Raw genomic sequence first — 19,184 nt, 5'->3', positions numbered from 1 at the left:
TATGTTTTTGTATTTCTTACTTTTTATTTATTTCACTATGAATGCACATTTACAAAATAGTAACAATTTCACTAAATCCATTTTTGCAGATAGTAATAGAGGTAGAGTAAAGAGACCATTGCACTCGATTTATAACATTTGACATCTTCTAGAATGAAAGTGAATTAATATGGAGCTCAATAATCTTGGTCAAACCATCAAAAAGTAAGACTCAAATGTGGTAAGGTTTGGTGGTCTGATAATGAGAACTATTAAGTTGGTTTCAATAATTTATTAGAATTGAAGGTCGGTGCCTAAAACCAAAAATGAGGAAGCATGGGGTCTTGTAATGGTATAGAACTTGTATTAAACCACTATTATCAATTAAATAGGTATATTTTGAAAATTTTGTTAGAAAAGCAAGGCATATACTTGTGTAAATTTATTTTGACTATAGGGCAAGTTCAAAATTCCTAATGACAAATTGGATACATTAAAAAAATGGTTACTAAAGGACCTGAGGAAGAAATGGAAAGACTACAAACACAAATTGAAGAAAAAGTTACCTCATGAAAAAGACATCTCTGCAACACAAGTTTTCGCAAGGGCAAGTCCTGATATGGTGGACTTAGAGCAACTAGCAGAAATGGCGAATCTTTGGTTCGATCCAGAATATATGGCAACAACGCGCGCAATTCTCTTTTAGATTTAGAAAGTCAACGAACTAGTTATTTTAATCAAAACTCTCATAATCTTTGTAATGTTGTAGTCAAAATATAATAAAAACAAGAAGTGCCATAAGAAGCAGGTGGTTGTTCACAGCAGAGGTTCAAAAAGTTATGTAAGATATGCCCATGATGCAGTATTTAATTAATTAGTATTTATTTACTATTAAATATTTGTTAGTTCTTTGTTTTTGATATATATGTTTAATCTAGAATATTGGATGCAATAAGAATCAACTGGGGCATTGCCAAGTCTAGCCCAGTTGTTTGTCACGACCCATAAGAGAAAGATGGCACCCACTACAATGATGAGACGAAGCAGAAAGTAGTATGTTTATTTTTAAATTTCTTACTTTTTAATTTTAATAGATTTATAAGATGAAGAATATTTATTTTTTTATTATCTATTACAAGCTGAGATGGAGGAACTTTTAATATAGGACATAGGTCCCATAGAAATGGGGTCTAGAGGTACCATGGCTTGGGCATTAGATGATATTTATTCTAAAGTTATGAGCCCAAAACAACCTAGACGTGTGCACAGTTTAGGGTTTAGGCCAACCCTTACAAGGTAAATTTGTCAACATTCACTACCAACTTCTAAGTAATAAGATGGTATATCCAAGGAAGAGTTTAATAAAATACAGAACAAATTAATTGAATTGCAAAACTTAGTAAACACTTTCGTGCATGCACAGGTTAGCACCCCACATATGTTTAGTTGATATCAATCAATCTTATTTTAGAATTTTTAAACCCTTATTTGAATTTATATGCAGGCTTCAGAAAAAAACCAAATAGAGAATGATGAGGAAGATGAAGGAGTGGAAAAGAACGATGAGGACAAGGATTGAAGGGATTATAAGTGAAGAATCTCAAATTATATTGATATTTTAGTTTAATGGTTTTTTGCAACTTTCCTTAATTGAGATAATATTTATGATTATGCCATATATTGATGCATCATATTTTAATTAAGGTTAAGTTATTGGTTTTGTTTAGTTAAATAGGAGAGGTGGTGGCAGTGACATATTATGATTATTTTTTCTATTTTTTGTGGCAAGAACTTAAGTATCTTTTTCTTCGTATAATTTAAAAGCCTTTTTTTTATTCTTTTTAATATTTCTTTAATAACCAATAAATTTATAATAGTCTTGCATTTATAAGTTATATATTTTTACCGGCATAACAATATAAATATCAAAAAACTCAATAATTTACTGGTATAATTGATCAAATGGTGACGTTTACAAAAATATCGCCAAAGCGACACATTTTTACGCACCTAACAATATAAACACCGAAAAACTTGATAATTTGCCAGCATATATTTGATCAATTGTTGGTGTCCTTTTAAACATCTCTAAAGTGATACATTTTATTGGCATAACAATATAAACACCGAAAAATTCAATAATTTACTAGCATACAATTCATCAATTGTCAACCTTTTTTTAAATGCCGCCAGAGCTATATATTTTTACTGGTGTAACAATATAAATGTCGTCAAACTAATAATTTATTGGCATATAATTGATAAATTTTCAACGTTTGTTTAAATGATGTCAAAGCACTATATTCTTACCGGCGTAACAATATAAATGCCGGAAAACTCATTAATTTATCGGCGTATAAATTAAGCACCGTCAATAATCTATTTTTACAGGGGGATAAACTAATGCGGATAATATAAACACCAGCATATCTTAGTTTTTTTGTAGTATGTACTAGCCCAAATATGGGAAGCCCAGCTCAATTGCGTGGCCTCTCAGCTTATTAAGATCCTGTTTGGATATAAAAATTATCTCAACTCATATAAATTAAGCACCGTCAATAATCTATTTTTACAGGCGGATAAACTAACGCAGATAATATAAATGCCAGCATATCTTAGTTTTTTTGTAGTATGTACTAGCCCAAATATGGGAAGCCAACTCAGCTAGGTGGCCCCTCGGCCTATTAAGGCCCTGTTTGGATACAAAAATATCTCAACTCATATAATATCATCTCATAATTACAACTTTATCAAATTTTCATACAAAATATAATAAACAATTTAATTTTTTTAAATCCAAAAATAATAATACTATTAAAAAATAATATTCTAACGATATTTTATTTAACTTTCAACTTTTATTTTAACTCATCTCTCCAAACCTCACCTAAGGGTCCCACGCCTTGAAGCTTAGGTCGACCCATGGTCATAATCACGCAGGAAGTCCCAAAATGTAAAGAAAGAGGAGACACATTACCCCAACTCTCCATACGACACCAACCCTCAGAAAGCCTGTGACGCCATGAAATTTTGCTTGGGATCAGATAGACATTTCAAGCGTTAAAACATACAATACAAGGTTACCTACCCCCGTTCATGATATATAAAATGCAATATTTGCCGTGGATAATTTTATTTCTTTAGCATTACTATGTACTAAATTGAAAATATCCCAAATATTTAAAACATATTTCGTACATAATGACATATTAAACAACTGAGATCACAATGCTAGTCCAAAATAAATATGATCAAAAGAGTATTGGAGATGCAACTCTATAGTTCAAGTAGTCATTTAAGTTAATAATTATATTAAAAATGATGTCGCACTGTCACTCAGTCAACTGTGTCTAATTTGTTAGATCTCAATTCTCCTTCAGGTCTTGTAATAAAATCTATCATTCAGGACTACCATAGTGAGATTTTATTACAAATCTCAGCAAGTTAACAAAAAATCTCCACACAGGTTAATAATGCATGCATGACAATAAAAGCATGAATGTATAATTAAATTCATAAGCAATCACAGCATAACTTAACATATAGTATAGCATAACTGACATAATTTAAAATAAAACGTGAACTAAATTTGACTTACTCAAAATGAACTAGACTTAAACTGAGACTTAACTTGACATAAATTTGATCTGAAACCTAACTAAACATGAACTAAAAATCTTGTTCTTTAACTGATTAAACTTAACTTGACATGAACTTGAACTAAGAGTTCACTTGATATGAACTTGAACTTGAATTGAAATGTAACTGAACATGAACTTGAACTTAAACTTAACTTGACATGAACTTAAACTTGAATTTTGACAATCAAAATGACTCTGCTAGTCGTTTCATTAGGAATAGTGAATAATTAGAATGATTCTGCCTAACATATTCTATCAAAAATACTCAAACAATGAGAATGATTCTATCATAAGTATTTTAAATCATGTACCCTAGCAATTAAAATGATTATACCCAGAGTACCTAATAATACTCTAACTATCAGAATGATTATATCACGAATATTTTAAATCACGTATTCTAGCAATTAGAATTATTACACCAGAAGTATCTAGTAATACACTGACACTCAGAATAATTACATAATGAGTATTTTAAATTACGTACCCTATCAATCAAAATGATTACACTAAGAGTAACTAGTAATACTCTGACAATCAGTATAATTACATCATGAGTATTTTAAATTAGATATCTTAATAATCAAAATTATTACGCCAGGAGTATCTACATAATTGAACTTGAACTGAATTCTTACAATCAAATTGATTTCGTCAGAAGTACTTCGAATGAATTGCAAATGGAGATACTCAAACAATTATAGTGATTACATCGCAAGTATTCTATACATAACTGAGTTGAACGTAACTCGAAATATATGACTTACTTGATATAGAAACATTTCGTAACATAACATAACATATAACAGATAACATTTCATAACATGGCATACTTACAACAATGAGTATTACATGACACAACATACATGTAACATATGACATACTTGACATGAACTCCTTGCAATGTATAGTAATATGTGACAGAATATATTCCATAACAGATGAATGATTCATGATAGAATAAATTCTGTGTAACAGATGAATATGTAATGACTTGGCATGACATATATTTTAACATATATATATATTGTAGTTCCTTTACTTATTACTCATACACAATAAACTGCTAGTAAGTTAAAAGCTAATTTATCAAGATCTTTGCATTTTTTAAGCAATTTCAAGAGCGATTATGAGGAACTAAAAATAGAGATTTTTAAAAGTTTGAAATTAATCATTAACAATTAGAAATATAGAAAAATACTAACGTAGAGCAAAATTACCATTTTACTCTCTACATGTGAAAAAATGTCAATTTTGCCCCCAACTTAAAGATGTTGCATCCTAACTCTAAAAATATCAAAATTTATATACCTCATGTAAATTTTGTCCTAAACTTAAATATCAAATAAAAAAAGAAATTTAAAACTAAATACAATCATAAAAACTCCATGGAAGCTGAAACTTCCATAGGCTTTTTCCTTGACTTTTGTTGCAATTCTTCAATTCTCAAAACTCATAATCAAACCAAATTTTTGTAGCAAAGATCTTCCTATTCTAGGCTTAAAAACATACTTAAAACACCCACTAGAAATTATGATAATCATCACCACCAAACTTTTTAGAAACATGATTTGAACTTTTTAATTAAAAATTCAAACACTTGAATCAAATGATTTGATCTATTTCAAAGCATCTCAAAGAACTTCAAAAAATCCAACTCTTATTTCTAAAATTTTCATTACATATTCTTTAGAATATCCATGTTTTGAATCATGAAAAAAAGTCATCAAAATCACTCAAACCATACTTGAACTTTTTGATTTCTCTCCAAGTTCAAAAACTAATTTTTAATTTGTTTGTTACTTGTTTTGATCAACCTTTTAATCCATTACTTATAAAATATGATCTTAAAAAAAAAAAAATCACATGGTTTAAAAATGTATCATAAAACTGATCTAAGCTTCAATTTCAATATCATATGGTTAAAAATCAACCAAAACATAAATTTAGCCAAGAACATCAACACTTTGGCCTATCTGAATACCTACTAGCATAAAAATTCATACCTTTGAGTCTAACATCAAATATTTTCAAAATAATATTCTAACATGTATATAAGAGGCTTAGGGTCCTCCAGTAAAATTATCAAAGCCATTAAAATAGGTTTAAACCACAAGAGATTTAAACTTTATCAAAACAAAAACTGTTTTTCCTCTTCCAGTTTATAAGTTTCTAGATCTAAGAAAATATTTCATCAAAATATTTAATCATGCAATAAATGCTCAACCAATAATCATATACACATGTTAAAAATACTCTATAAAAATTTTGAACCAAGATCTATCCATTAGCTTGGTCAAAAACTCCAAAATATAACATATTCTACAGTTTATCACTTAGAATGACCTTTCCGAGGTTTGAATAATGTTGGACTAATCAAATGATATTCAAATGAAATAAATAAGAAATTTTCATAAACTAGACTAAAAAATGAACAACTTTCATGTGGTAAACTTTGGGAAAAAACACTTACACAACCTTTGAAATGAGCGTGCCAAAGAACTCTGAAAAGCTATTGGAGAGAGTCTTTGGTTTTCTTTCTAAGGAATGTGGGAAAAAGAGGTGAGATATCTATGAAATGGGCTGGACGACTTCTTAGATAAGTAAGGGATGAAGAGAAAGCTGAGAGTGAGTTTGAGTGTTTATCTTGACAAGCCAAAAAAAGTAGACAAAACTATCCCAAGACATTTCCTCAAGGTGGAGTGTTGAGTTAAAATAGTAAGGTGGCCCCTTTAGCGTATTCCTTCTAGAAATTTCCAAGCACTTTTTTGAAAGATCTGGTTAGCCAAGTGGGGGTGCAAAACTTAGCTGAAAAACAATGCTAATGAGGCTAAATTTGTGGGCCTTGATGGGTCTAAACAGAATTGGCCTCAATGTGGGGTTTTAAGAGGGTTTGAGTTGCTATCAAGCTCAAATCCAATTTCTCTTGGCCTAATCAAATATCCAAATTTAAAAAGGTTGGATACTGATGTTCTAACATAAATTTGAAAGATTAATAGCATGTAAAAGTAATTTAATCAAACGATTAAACACAATGTTATAAACCGATTCAGTTAGGATGTTGAGGTCAACTTTAGAATTTGGACAAAACTGTTTAGGATTTCAGTTCTAACCATACTTTTGGATTTTCAGTTGGATTCCAACCATATAGGGTTTTAATAGGATATAAATCCTCTTTGATTTGGTACAATTTGATTGGTCAAATGGAATAAGGTATTTGCTTAGGTGACATGATCTCATACATTGATTCCTTCAAATCCATAAATGTTTCTCATGGTACCAAGTGTCTAATACTAGTCATCATGCGTGGTTAAGATCTTGCCAAATGACTAAATAAAACTTCTCTAACATAATTTGAATATTCCACAATGTGATTTTGAAAACACTGCACTTGATGTACTTATCGAGATTATTATTCACTTCAAATAAATAAATAATAAATTTAATACTGAAAATTCCTAAATATTCATATGAACCTACAATGAAAATTGTTTACCAAAATTTGACCCCTAAGTTCCCCTAAAAATAAATTCACAGTTTCAAACAAGCATTTCATCCGAAAATATGAAAATGAGTTATTGCTATATAAAATATTAAATAATCAATTGAGTCTAATTGTGCAAATCATAACACATTCTAATACTTCTAACTACTTCAAATAATTAAACTCGCATTTTTGGCACTATAGTAAGTGATAATACTGACTATATTGACAAATTAAAATTTATGCGATCAGTCGATTCATGAAAACTTATGGGGTTTTCACGAGTTTTCTAAAGTCTATAGAAATTTCACTATTGAATTTTTAGTGGGTTGTTACAAAGCCAATACAACCAGGTAGATGGGAAACACGGTAGCCCTTGATCTTTTAAAGGAGGAGTTTAACGGAGTGCACCTGCAGGATAGAAGAAACAGGAACCCACGCCATATTTATTGTGCCACCCCAGGAGCCACCCTGCATTAAAGGACTTTGACCAACGAAACAGTTGAGGGGACATATCCCCCTAATGGATGACCCAGTCCCCAAAACCTAATATAAAAGCCAATCCTCAAGTACGTAAAACTTTTTTTTATTTCTCTACTCCCTCGCATAAACTATTAAGGTGATATTAACTTAAGCATCAAATATCCCCAACCTCCACTAAGGCTCTAGACTCTCTGTGTTTTTTCTAAGTGTGTAGGTGAGAGCTTGAAGACCCGAGTCACTAGAGCTTGGCCCCAAAGCGTACAAAACATGACGTTAATAGTGGCATCATCTGTGAAATCTACATAGACTTCACGTGTCCTTCGCATACCTGTGACGTTCTTAGGCAACTCGGGGACAATAAGAAGTGACATTGAGGCTCACGGTGATGGAATAGCTGGTATGAAAGGAGAATGAGGTGTTCAAAGGGGTCACCAACGAGTTGAAAAATGATGTAGAGCCAAGTAACAACAAATACGAAGGCTCTAGGAATGCTGGAGGGGGAGGTGACATGGAGGAAGAAAGGAAGAACGTGCAGAATATCCTCACACCTTCGCATAAGTGCACATCAGTAGATTGCAAGATTTAGGATGAGCAAGCCTTTAGGAAGGTGGAACCAAACAAGCCACTATAGATGGTACTTCTGGACTTGAGCCACCCGGAAGGCACTACCAGGATCGGCACCGAGGTGACTCTCGAAATGAGGGGCACCATGCAACAACTCCTTATGGAGCACCAGGATGTCTTCACCTGGAGTTACAAGGACATGCCTAGAATTGACTCGGAGGCCATGCAGCACCACCTGAGTGTAGACCCAAAGGTTGAGGGGGTAAGATAGAAATGCTGAAGCTTTAGCATCAAGAAAAATGCCACCGTCGCAGCAGAAGTTGACAGGTTACTTGTAGCGGGATTCATACGAGAGGCCCATTACCCGTACTGGTTGTGTAACATGGTGTTGGTGAAAAAAAAAAAAAAAAAAAGCAAATGAAGGATGTGTGTAGACTTCACTGACCTAAATAAGTCTTACCCGAAGGACAGCTTCCTTAGACTAACTATTAACCAACTTTGAGGTGTTTTAGGAGATTTCAATGAAATCTTGTCTCAACAAGAGAAGCTAAGGAGAAGGCCAAGCTGTGATAATTAGATGAACATGTTTCACAGGGTTTTAGAAAATTGTAATCTATTTGATCTAGGGTGGAGTGGTAGTTTATATACCTAGAGAAATAATTATAGTGATGATTCTTTCATGATGGAGAGGTTAGATAGGGTGGTAGCCAATTCTAACTAATTTGAATTCTATAACGAATCAAAGGTTGAGATATTGACAACATGTAGTTCAGATCACAACCCTTTACTACTAAATTCCAATAAATGGAACAAACATATATTTGCTCAGAGGAAATTCAAATATGAGATTAGTTGGATTCTGGAGGAAGATTGTGGAAAAGTCAATGAGGATGAATGGAAGAAAGTAGTGTTAGATATAGATTTAGTGAGGAAGGTACAAAGAAAACTGGAGTTATGCAGTTCTACCCTTAGCAAATGGAGCAATCAAATCTTCAAGGGGAGGGAGAAAATGATAAAAGGGAAAATTGAGTACCTAAGACAACTACAGTCAAAGAAGGGTCCTAGATACAATGAGGAAATTAGAAACTTAAAAAGAGAGTTAGGAACTATGCTAGAACATGAAGATATTAGATGGAGACAGAGCAAAAATATACTGGTATTAACAAGGGGATACGAACACCAAATACTTCCATGCTTGTGCAACTGAAAGACAAAGGAGTATCATAAAGCAGATTAAAGATGTTAATAATAATTTGCAGACAAAAAGGGAAGGAATAGACAAGGCTTTCAAAGACTATTTCTCGAGTATCTTCTCTTCAAAATCTCCATCAACTGAGGATATTGAAGCTGTGTTGGAAAATGTCGATACTAGAGTTACTTCTCATATGAATGAGGAACTAGGAAGGATGTTCACAACAGAAGAAATGAAGAAGTTGTTAGTCAAATGTCCCCTTAACATATGTTCACAATATAATTTTCTCAAATGAAGTTCTCCATAACATGAAGATAAAACAGAAAGGATCTTAACATATCATGGCCTTGAAATTGGATTTGTCTAAAGCCTATGATCGTGTGGAGTGGGATTATTAGAGGCTATCATGGAGAAGTTTGGTTTTGACCAAAAGTGGATTTCTTGAATTATGATGTGTGTTAGATTAGTTAGATATTCCGTGATTGTCAATGGAAAACAAGGTGAAGAGATAGTTCCAAGATGTGGTCTAAGATAAGAAGATCCCCTATCTCCTTACTTGTTCATCATATATGCAGAGGGATTAAGTTCTTTTATAAGTAGAGCAGAGCAGAAGGGTCAAATAAAAGGTGTTAAAGAAACAAGAAAAGGGCCAAGAATAAACCACTTGTTTTTTGCAGACGACTGTGTTATCTTCTGCAGGGCTAGACAATCAGAGTGGAATAATCTATAGGATGTTCTAGAAGTGTATGAGAGAGCATCTGGGTAGAAGGTAAATGGAAACAAGAATTCAATTTTCTTTAGTTCAAACACTAGTGCAGTGGTTACAGATTAGATAGTCAGTGTAGTTGGGGCAATGGCTTGTGCGAGTTTTTAAAAATACTTGGGTTTTCCATCTATGATTGGTAAATCAAAGTATAATAGCTTTAGAGGGATAAAAGACCACCTATAGAGGACAATAAATAGTTGGAAAAATAGCTACTTATCTAAGGCAAGGAAAGAAGTCCTCATAAAAGCTGTCTTGCAAGCTGTCCCAACATACACCATGGATGTTTTTAAAATACCAAAGAGACTCTATGATGAGATTTCAAATATGTTGGCAAAGTTCTAGTGGGGAAGCAATCAAGAGATGAAAGGATTTCATTAGAAAAGCTGAAATTTTTTTTTTGTTTTGGGGGGGGGGGGGGGGGGGGGTGACAAATAATATTGGTGGAATGGATTTTAGAGATATAGAGAGTTTTAATTTGGCTTTATTAGCAAAACATAGCTAGAGGTTTTTACTTCATATGGAGGGAGATGGAAGAAGTTATGGAAATTGGATGTATCAAGTGCAACAAAATACTTCATATGGAGGGCAAGTAATGAGTCTCATGCCACCAAATCTCTATGGCTAAAAGGGAAGATTAGTGATAATCCTAATTGCCCTATATGCTCAAGGGAAGATGAAATCAATTTCATAATCCATGCCTTATCGAAATCTACAGCAAGAAATGATATGTGGGCAAAAGTAGGAAGCACATTGCAAAAATGGGCAGTGATTGGAGATGATTTCTTGGAGTTGTGGGATAAATTATGTTTACACTTAAACAAGGAAAAACTAGAAGAAACTTTAACTAAAATGAGAAGTATTTGACATAAAAAAAAAATAAAGCTATTTTTTAACACATGTTTGAAACTCCATCACAAGTGATCAAAATAGCTTAATTAAACCTTAAGGAGTACAAGAAGGCTCGGGAGATGAAGTTTGGGAAGCTAGGGGTTAAAAAAACAAATGGGTAAACCAGATCGGACCATACCGGATTGGTGGGTTTGGTCCGATACCGGTTTTATTTTTCTCCAAATCAGTCTAGTTTTGATTTTCTTTTTTTTAACGTTGGACCAGACCGGTTCATATAGATATATATATTTAATTTTTATATTGTATAAAATATTTTTTATATGATTTTTTATATTGTATATAATTATTATATGTAACATGTATAATTATATATAAAATAAGTTTGTATTACATAATAAATTACTAATAAATATAATATTAAATTTTAAAATGCTATATAAATAATTATATATATTTTAAATAATTTTAAAATCTTGTAACCGGACCGTTATAATCCTAAGCTAGGTGATGTTAATGAGAGGCAAGAGTAGCAGTCTTAGGTGAAACCAGGTGAAGGATTTCTTAAGCTAATTTGAAGGATTTCTTATAGCTAATTTTGATGCAGCTGTCAATATAGAAACTCAAAGAGTGGGCTTGGGAGTTATCATCAGAAATAGTGAAGGAGAAATCCTGGTTTCCTGCTGTGATCAACTTAAGACAGTTGCTCAACCAGTTTTAGCAGGAAGTTTAGCTTTGGGGAAAGCAGTAAAGCTATGTGAAGAGCTGGGCTTTTATCAAGGTTATGTTTAAAGTTCAAAAGAAAACTGAACCTGGGAATGGCCATATCATTGAGGATGTAAAATGAATTTTCATAATCATGACCAATTGGAGAATAAATTTTGTAGGAGATAAGGCAATGGGGTTGCACACAAGCTAGCCAAACCGGCATTATCATTGGAAGGCTTGCATTGATGGATAGAGGATGGACCAAAGGAAATAGCAATTATGGTTCAATTTGAAATGTTATGTATTGATTGAGTTTTATGAATAAATGCAACTACTTTATTAAAAAAACAAAATAATTATTATTAAACAATCACGGAACCTCCCTTTGCTCATGCTCCTCTCTCTATGAAAAATAAACCCCTTGCCCGACCTGAATTTTGAGTAAAGAGAGGGCTCACATAGAGAGAGAGAGAGAGAGAGAGAGAGAGAGAGAGAGAGAGGTGATGGGGAAATTGGATTATGAGAAAATGGGGAGATGACAGAAGAAAAAAAAAAATTTGAGAAAGTGTAGTGTAGAGGCTATTGTTTAGTAGTCCTCTCTTGTATGATGATTGATCCTGTCAACTATCATGTCAAATATTAGTGGATAATGATGTTATAGAGATGTAATTTCTAATATTTTCTTTCATTTTTTTTATCTTTGTATATATCAACAAACACAACGGTAAGCTAAAAATTAGTTGAAGGAACAATTCAACATGGTGTGTGGAGTCCGTAAAAAATAAAGCTTATAAAGAGATTTTCTTCAATAAAGTTTTGCTCATACAAACTGGAAAAGTCATGAAGTTCCTGAATTAATCTTCCCTAATATAGCCATATAGGCCAATACATTCTAGTGAGTAAATCCTATCCATCTTTTTAGGAGCTCAAAATTAAGGAGAACATAGTGTAATTTCTGTTGCCACTTATATTCAAAATACCCATATATTTTCATACAGGAAAGGCAAATGATACGTTCATCTTAAATGTTGTTATCTATATACTTATAACTGTATGAAACATCTCAAGTGAATATCCATTTTATAAGTTGTATACATATGAAACTATTTAAAATGCATATACAATATTAAGTGTGATTAGGGATGAAAAGAAATTCAAGATGAAGTGTAGCATTTTACGTGGTTACGTACAGCAAAACAGCATTAGCCATTTTTCCTGATATCAAGTACTCTAATGACATCACCCTAATAATCCAGATTTAAGGAATAGCCAAGCATCTCTTCGATGGCCTCTAAAACTCTCACCATGAAACTCTTCTCACTACTAGTTTTTTCATATGCCATCATCAAAATGGCAACCGCCAGTGATCCAGACATCTTAACCGACTTTCTAGTCCCCAAAAACTTTAGCGTTGTTGATGGAAACTTTTAATTTACTGGCATGCGTTCCCTTATCGGAGCAGAACCTCCCACGGCATTCAAGGTCTTTAAAGCAAGCTTGGTTGAATTTCCAGCTCTGGAAGAACAGAGTGTTTCCTATGCTGTTCTTGAGTTTGCAAATGGCACCACTAATCCACCCCACATCCATCCTCGCTCGGCTGAGCTCCTTTATCTTGTTGGGGTTCTCTGCAGGTAGGGTTTGTTGATACAGCCAACAAGCTCTACACTAACACTTCAAACTGGTGATATGCTTGTGTTTCCCAAAGGACTTGTTCACTTTCAATACAATGCTGACTCTAAAAATTCTGCTATAGCAATTTCAGCTTTTGAGAGTGCAAATGCTGGAACTGTTTCACTTCCTAACACTTTGTTTGCTACTGGGATCAATGACACTGTGTTGGCTAAATCCTTCAAGACCGATGTTGCCACCATTCAAGCTCTCAAGGATGGTCTTGTTCCCTAGATCTGAGGATGGCATGCATTGCCTGTTGTTGCTCAGGGCCGGCTCTTCCCTAAGGCAAAATAGGCAATTGCCTAAGCCCCAGGGAAAGAAGAGACCCCCTTTCAAAAAAGTCTAGAGTAGAATTTTTTTAAAAGAAAAAATATTTAATTAAAAAATTAATTAATTCAATAAGATAACATCAAAAGTATTAAATAGATGTTATGTCATTATTAGTTTTAAAAATCTCCCACACAATAATTATTTCAAATATTCTTCTTCTAAGAATACACTTCTTTTTTGTCATTATTAGTTTAATATATAATGTAAAAATTATAAATAGTAAAATCTAATTTTTGAGTGTTGATAAAAAATTTAGTATGATCTTTGAAAATGCAATGGTCTACTTTTTGTCCAAATGTGTAGGTTATTTATAGAACTTTCTCGACAATTATAATTATAATTGCTTTTAGAGCTTATTTATATATTAAGAATATATGTGAATAGTAGTGAAATAATTTGAAATAAGATGTTTTGTTTAGTTTTGAGAAATGAGAGAAAATTTTAAATTTGAGAATATCTAAGAATACTTAAAAGTAATTGTGTTCACAAACGGTCCCTAAGAGTCTAAATCGGTTATTAGTTGAAAATATAATATAAAATCTTAAACAGTAATTTTACTTGTCAAACTATTAGAATTATTTATAAATAAAAATATAATGTAAAAATTAAAATAATTTTATTTAATTTTACTTTAAAAAAAAAAAAGTCCCAATAAAAATTTTTGCCTTAAGCCCCCATTCCTATTGAGTCGGCCCTGTTAAGTTGCTATATATATATTGTATCATATCTAATTGTTTCTTTTCCTTTCTTTTTTTTTTTTTTTTTTTAGGGGGGGTTGTATCTTGCGCTTTCTTTTTCTTTTTTTTTTTAATACTTTCTTTGAATAATGACCCTTCTTCACAAGAAGCGTATGTATCATGACTTTTGTCGCCATTGACTTTAATAATTTTGCCCTTTATTCATGATGAAAGATATATGAAATAATTCTCATTCAACATTGTTGGAGCCCATTGAGTCTGTATGTCAGATCAAAAGGTATACGTATATGAAAGTTTTTTATGATTTTTCAAAACGAGAAGATGAGCGAAGTTAATGTAAAGTCAGCTGCATTGTACTACAACAAAAAATCTGTGATTGTTGCTTGAATTTGAGGATTTTAGGTAGAATAGAAATAAACATATGACATGGACTCTAAAGCGTTTATTGTTGCCTGTATAGATTTGTTAGGCTGCATTAAATGATCAATAATATTGTAAGGCTTATTCAAGTTACTGTCTCTCTCCTACCTGAGACAATCAAATTCAAATAAGAAATTTGAGAGGATCTTGACCTACTTTTGTAGTATATGCACCTGATGTTGACAGGGACGTTAGCATTCGAAAGTTGGAGATATCACGGAGACGCAGCCAGAATGGCCGGATTCCATAGTTGGAGGCAAGCCTATTAGCCGTCCAGAAGAAAAGAAAGGTGGTTCAAGTAATCTGATAGTTGCTCTGTGGAGTTAAGATTCATAACATGGGAGAGTTCTGTTCTGTTGAAGATTTTCAAAGCAAACAGGGGATGGCCTTATAGTTCTAATGTCTCAGATGGAAGAGGATGGCTTTATAGGTGTGCTTCGTTCACTGGCGTGTGCAAGAAACCCGATTGAGCTGACCCGATAAGTTAGGTTGAAATCAAATGTCGGTCGAACCTGTACTGGTTGGGCCGTTGCATGCCTTGTTCACAATATTACTAGAAACTGCACATGGCTTCCACTCTATTTAGGAACAAAAGATTTGAGCACACAAGACGAGACCATCGGTCTATTTATAGAAACAGAAGGCACATCTTGAAGATCATGCAAGCAAAATTGGTGTTCATGCATTATAGAAATCGATTACTAGATTTCTACTAACACTAGAAATCGAAGTTTGACGAATGCAGGTGCATATTTAGATATACATGTCCTGAATATAGTAGACACCCATGAGCTCGATCTGTAAATGTGTTGCAGTCACGGATGCCATTATGAAAAGGTTCACCAGAATTTAGGTTCTAGGATGCATGCAAGGATAACGACAATTACCCTCCAAATTTCGAGAAATTACATCCACAAACATTTTAGTCACAGAATTGAATCAACTTTAGGCTACTGGATAAAGCATCCCATCCACGAGTAATGGGCAATTTGATTTTTCTGTGCTCTTGATATGGCATTGCATGGCCATAAATCAGCACAACTGTAGCCCTCGATTAATCGTTAAAGATAAAAGAAACTCACAGAAAGCATCACAACTCAGAACATAATTCAGTAGTCCGAACATAAATGCCATGCATTTATAATTTCTCACCCTCCTGATTCTACATTAAGATTCGTATAAAAGAAAAGTCGACCATTGTCCAAACTACAAAAATGTTGCTACTAACAAAAGCCATCCAGGACCATACCCAGTCAACCAAATCACCAGCCCCAAAGTTGAATGATGGCGTGTGAGAAGACAAGCCTACAGCCTTCTCCCTCTTCTACCACCCTTCCTTCTTGTGCTGTCACTAGGGATTGGAGTCACATCCTCTGTAAACATAACACAAAATAAGATTCAAGGCCATATGCCGATTCCCATCAGTTAAGCGCATAAAAATAAATTCAAAATTCTAATCAGGATGTATATTAACACTCCAATGCAAGAATTCCTCTGATTGCTGAAGTTCAGGCAGAGCCCACCCTGATAAGCACATTACTGGTAAAATAAAGGAAAGCTTGGAAAAAAGCCCAAAGTAGGGATAAAAAATCAAAGGAATTCATCCCATGGAATATTGTTTGCAAAATCTTTATGCAATAAAAATTATTTTGGGGTGTCTACATCCACCCAAGGCAATTATGGTATACATGCCAGATGTGGTATATACACTTCAAGCTTAAGAAAAAGTAAGATCCTTACCAATTCGACCAATCTTCATTCCAGAACGAGCAAGGGCACGGAGTGCAGACTGAGCACCAGGACCAGGTGTCTTAGTTTTATTGCCACCAGTAGCACGGAGCTTGATATGAAGAGCAGTGATGCCAAGTTCCTGTTTAGGATTGAATGACAGTCAGTCAGGCAAGCAAGCATGCCAAGTTCCTCCAGGGAGATGTATCGCTTGCTACTAAAATCCATAAATAACTATCCTGAACTTAAAAAGAAATCCATATATTAAAAAGAATGAAAAAAAACCTTGCATCTTTGTGAGACATCCTGTGCTGCAAGCATGGCCGCATATGGTGAAGATTCATCCCTATCAGCCTTCACCTTCATACCACCTACAATTCAAAGAAAGATTCATTTTCACCTTTTATGGGGGATCCACTAGTGAGAATTAAATTCTCAGAGACACCAGAAGGTAATTATACAAAAGAACTATACAGATGCAAACAAAACGAAATTCAATTTGTTTTCTTTGTTAAGGTTTCAAGTGATAATAAGATTGCATGCTTCATAGATGTAATAATGTAAACATAACCAAATGCACAAACACAGACCAAGCCATGTACGTGGGAATAAGAATGAAAAATGACAGACAAAACCCACAACCTAGGCTGAGACTGATGACCTACAGTGCCTATTTAATAGCTAAATATGAAACAAAAAGTGATTGTAACCAGCCAGTGAATTTGTTTGGAAGATTAGGTGATGTGAAATTATCTTTCCAACCAAACAATGCAAACCACATCACTTAATCATATAGTAAGTTTTGTCTGATTAAAAAGGATTATATAAAAATGACACAAGCATCACAATCAAAAACCTGACTAGAGCAAACATTACACAGAGTATCTAGATAGAGCCATTGAAGACTAAGATGAGGCATACCAGTGATGCGAACAAGTGTCTCTCTTCCAGACAAATCAGTCACATGCTGTGGTTTCCAAGCAAGAAAAGCATTTAAAATCAAGCTCAAAACAATTACGATTGGGGAACCAAATATCTTAAAACATGAGTAATGTCACTCACAATAAAGGTATCATTAAAAGATGCATATATGTGAGCCACGCCAAAAACTTGTTCTCCTTCACGGGTAGCAGGGCCAAGGGTCACGTTTTCTTCCTTTGGTTCCCTTTGCTTTCGTTTTGACTACAGAACCCCCATAAAATGTAAGAATACAAAATCAAAGTCATCAGTCATCTCACAAAAGTCAATATTTCATATACTCATAAATGTCAAATGGGCACCTCGAACCAGTATGAAAGTGTGTATACATGCACGAACTAGAATGGTAACCAGTACAGAAGTAGAAATGCATTTCATGAAATGAAGTACCATTAACAGAAAAGGTGATATTGAGAAAGCTCAAAAATTTCCATAATCTATACTCAAGGAAATGAAATCTCCTATGAGACAAAATTTACCAAGCACCATCCAGAAACCGAATAAAGTGCTTGGTCCAACCATAATACCATGCTACAATTTGTAGTTCTTCACACAAGAAAGGACAAAACAATCAGTTGAGTCCAATCAGTACAACGCATCTTGAACCATGGCCGAACCATAAACTAGGAATAAAAATAAAAATAAAAAAAAGCTGGGCAATTCTGTCGACCTCCTGTCCTTTTAAAACCAAACAGCTACCTCCATCATCTAAAGGTCTTTCCTCCATCTCATTAACTTTCGGAAAGAAAAAAACTATATAGTTGTAAGAGAACGATGTACTTCCACAACCCCAACAAGATGTTAGATTTTTCACGGAGTCTACAGCATAAATTCCAAGCATTGCAAGAATACGAGACCAAATTCATATAATTAGCCTGTTTCAAATTTTTAAAAAAAAAAAAAAAAAAAAAAAAAAAAAAAAAAAAAAAAAGAAGGCAAACGAGTACATTTAACATCATAACTATACATCTGCCTTCAACTTTTCCTATTGCTTTTATAGGTTTCTTGCCAAGATGAGAGGGCCTCAAAAATTACAACACCTTGTCAGCACTATATTAAAAAATCAATAGCATTCGACGACTCGTTTCACTTTCTAACTTCCTTCCTCATCCAAAACGAACGCGAAATCCTAATTGTTTACACTTTCCCACCTTTTCCAATAACCCTAACATTTAGAATTGGTGTTTACCCATTATGCTTACCACCCTTTCTCGGCAAACAATCACGAAATTAAAGAGAAAGAACTCAGGACATTGATTTACTGAAAATTTTAGAGATGGGATTCGATTTTGCTTACCATGGTTGCTACGAGTAGATCAGAGAGTCAGGAAGAGCGCGAGATTGATTCTTGGGCTGAGGAGTGCGGCTTCGGCCTTTGAGATGAAAGGTTGGCTTTATACGAGGGGGGTGGGAGTTGTAGGGCTTGCGGGTAGGGAACGAGTTTTACTGAATTTATAGGGAAGTCCCTACGTATTACTCTTATTATGAGATAACCACTGGACTTTGGGCCTTTTTCTATTTTAGGCCTTGGACCCATCCTTTGATTTGTTTTCATTTTTATTTTGTAATAACTGATATACTTTCATTCCATTAAATATCGAAAAACTCTATTTGCACACGGGGTGGGGGAACCCCCGCATACATGTACAGTCACGTGTAATAATACGTTTTATTATTATACAGCCCAGTTGAATGC

General features: G+C 33.7%; 1 protein-coding gene and 1 pseudogene across 1 annotated transcript; one reads left to right on the top strand and one right to left on the bottom strand.

Moving 5' to 3' along the window:
* Positions 1 to 12,947: 12,947 nt before the first annotated feature.
* LOC122293314 lies at positions 12,948 to 13,565 on the top strand (annotated as a pseudogene).
* Positions 13,566 to 15,895: 2,330 nt separating this feature from the next.
* LOC122295060 (40S ribosomal protein S14-3-like) lies at positions 15,896 to 18,944 on the bottom strand. The gene is made up of 6 exons (XM_043104082.1): positions 18,786 to 18,944; positions 17,573 to 17,692; positions 17,432 to 17,477; positions 16,796 to 16,881; positions 16,523 to 16,652; positions 15,896 to 16,155 (listed from the first exon to the last, which is right to left on the bottom strand). The coding sequence occupies exons 1-6, from the start codon at positions 18,786 to 18,788 to the stop codon at positions 16,088 to 16,090; spliced, it is 453 nt and encodes a 150-aa protein (XP_042960016.1). The 5' UTR covers positions 18,789 to 18,944; the 3' UTR covers positions 15,896 to 16,087.
* Between the last annotated feature and the right edge of the window lie 240 nt (positions 18,945 to 19,184).

This window comes from Carya illinoinensis, chromosome 14 (assembly GCF_018687715.1).
Source record: "Carya illinoinensis cultivar Pawnee chromosome 14, C.illinoinensisPawnee_v1, whole genome shotgun sequence".
Classification (NCBI taxonomy): Eukaryota; Viridiplantae; Streptophyta; class Magnoliopsida; order Fagales; family Juglandaceae; genus Carya; species Carya illinoinensis.
Note: the sequence above shows the minus strand (reverse complement) of the source record. Positions and strands in the feature narration are given on the sequence as shown.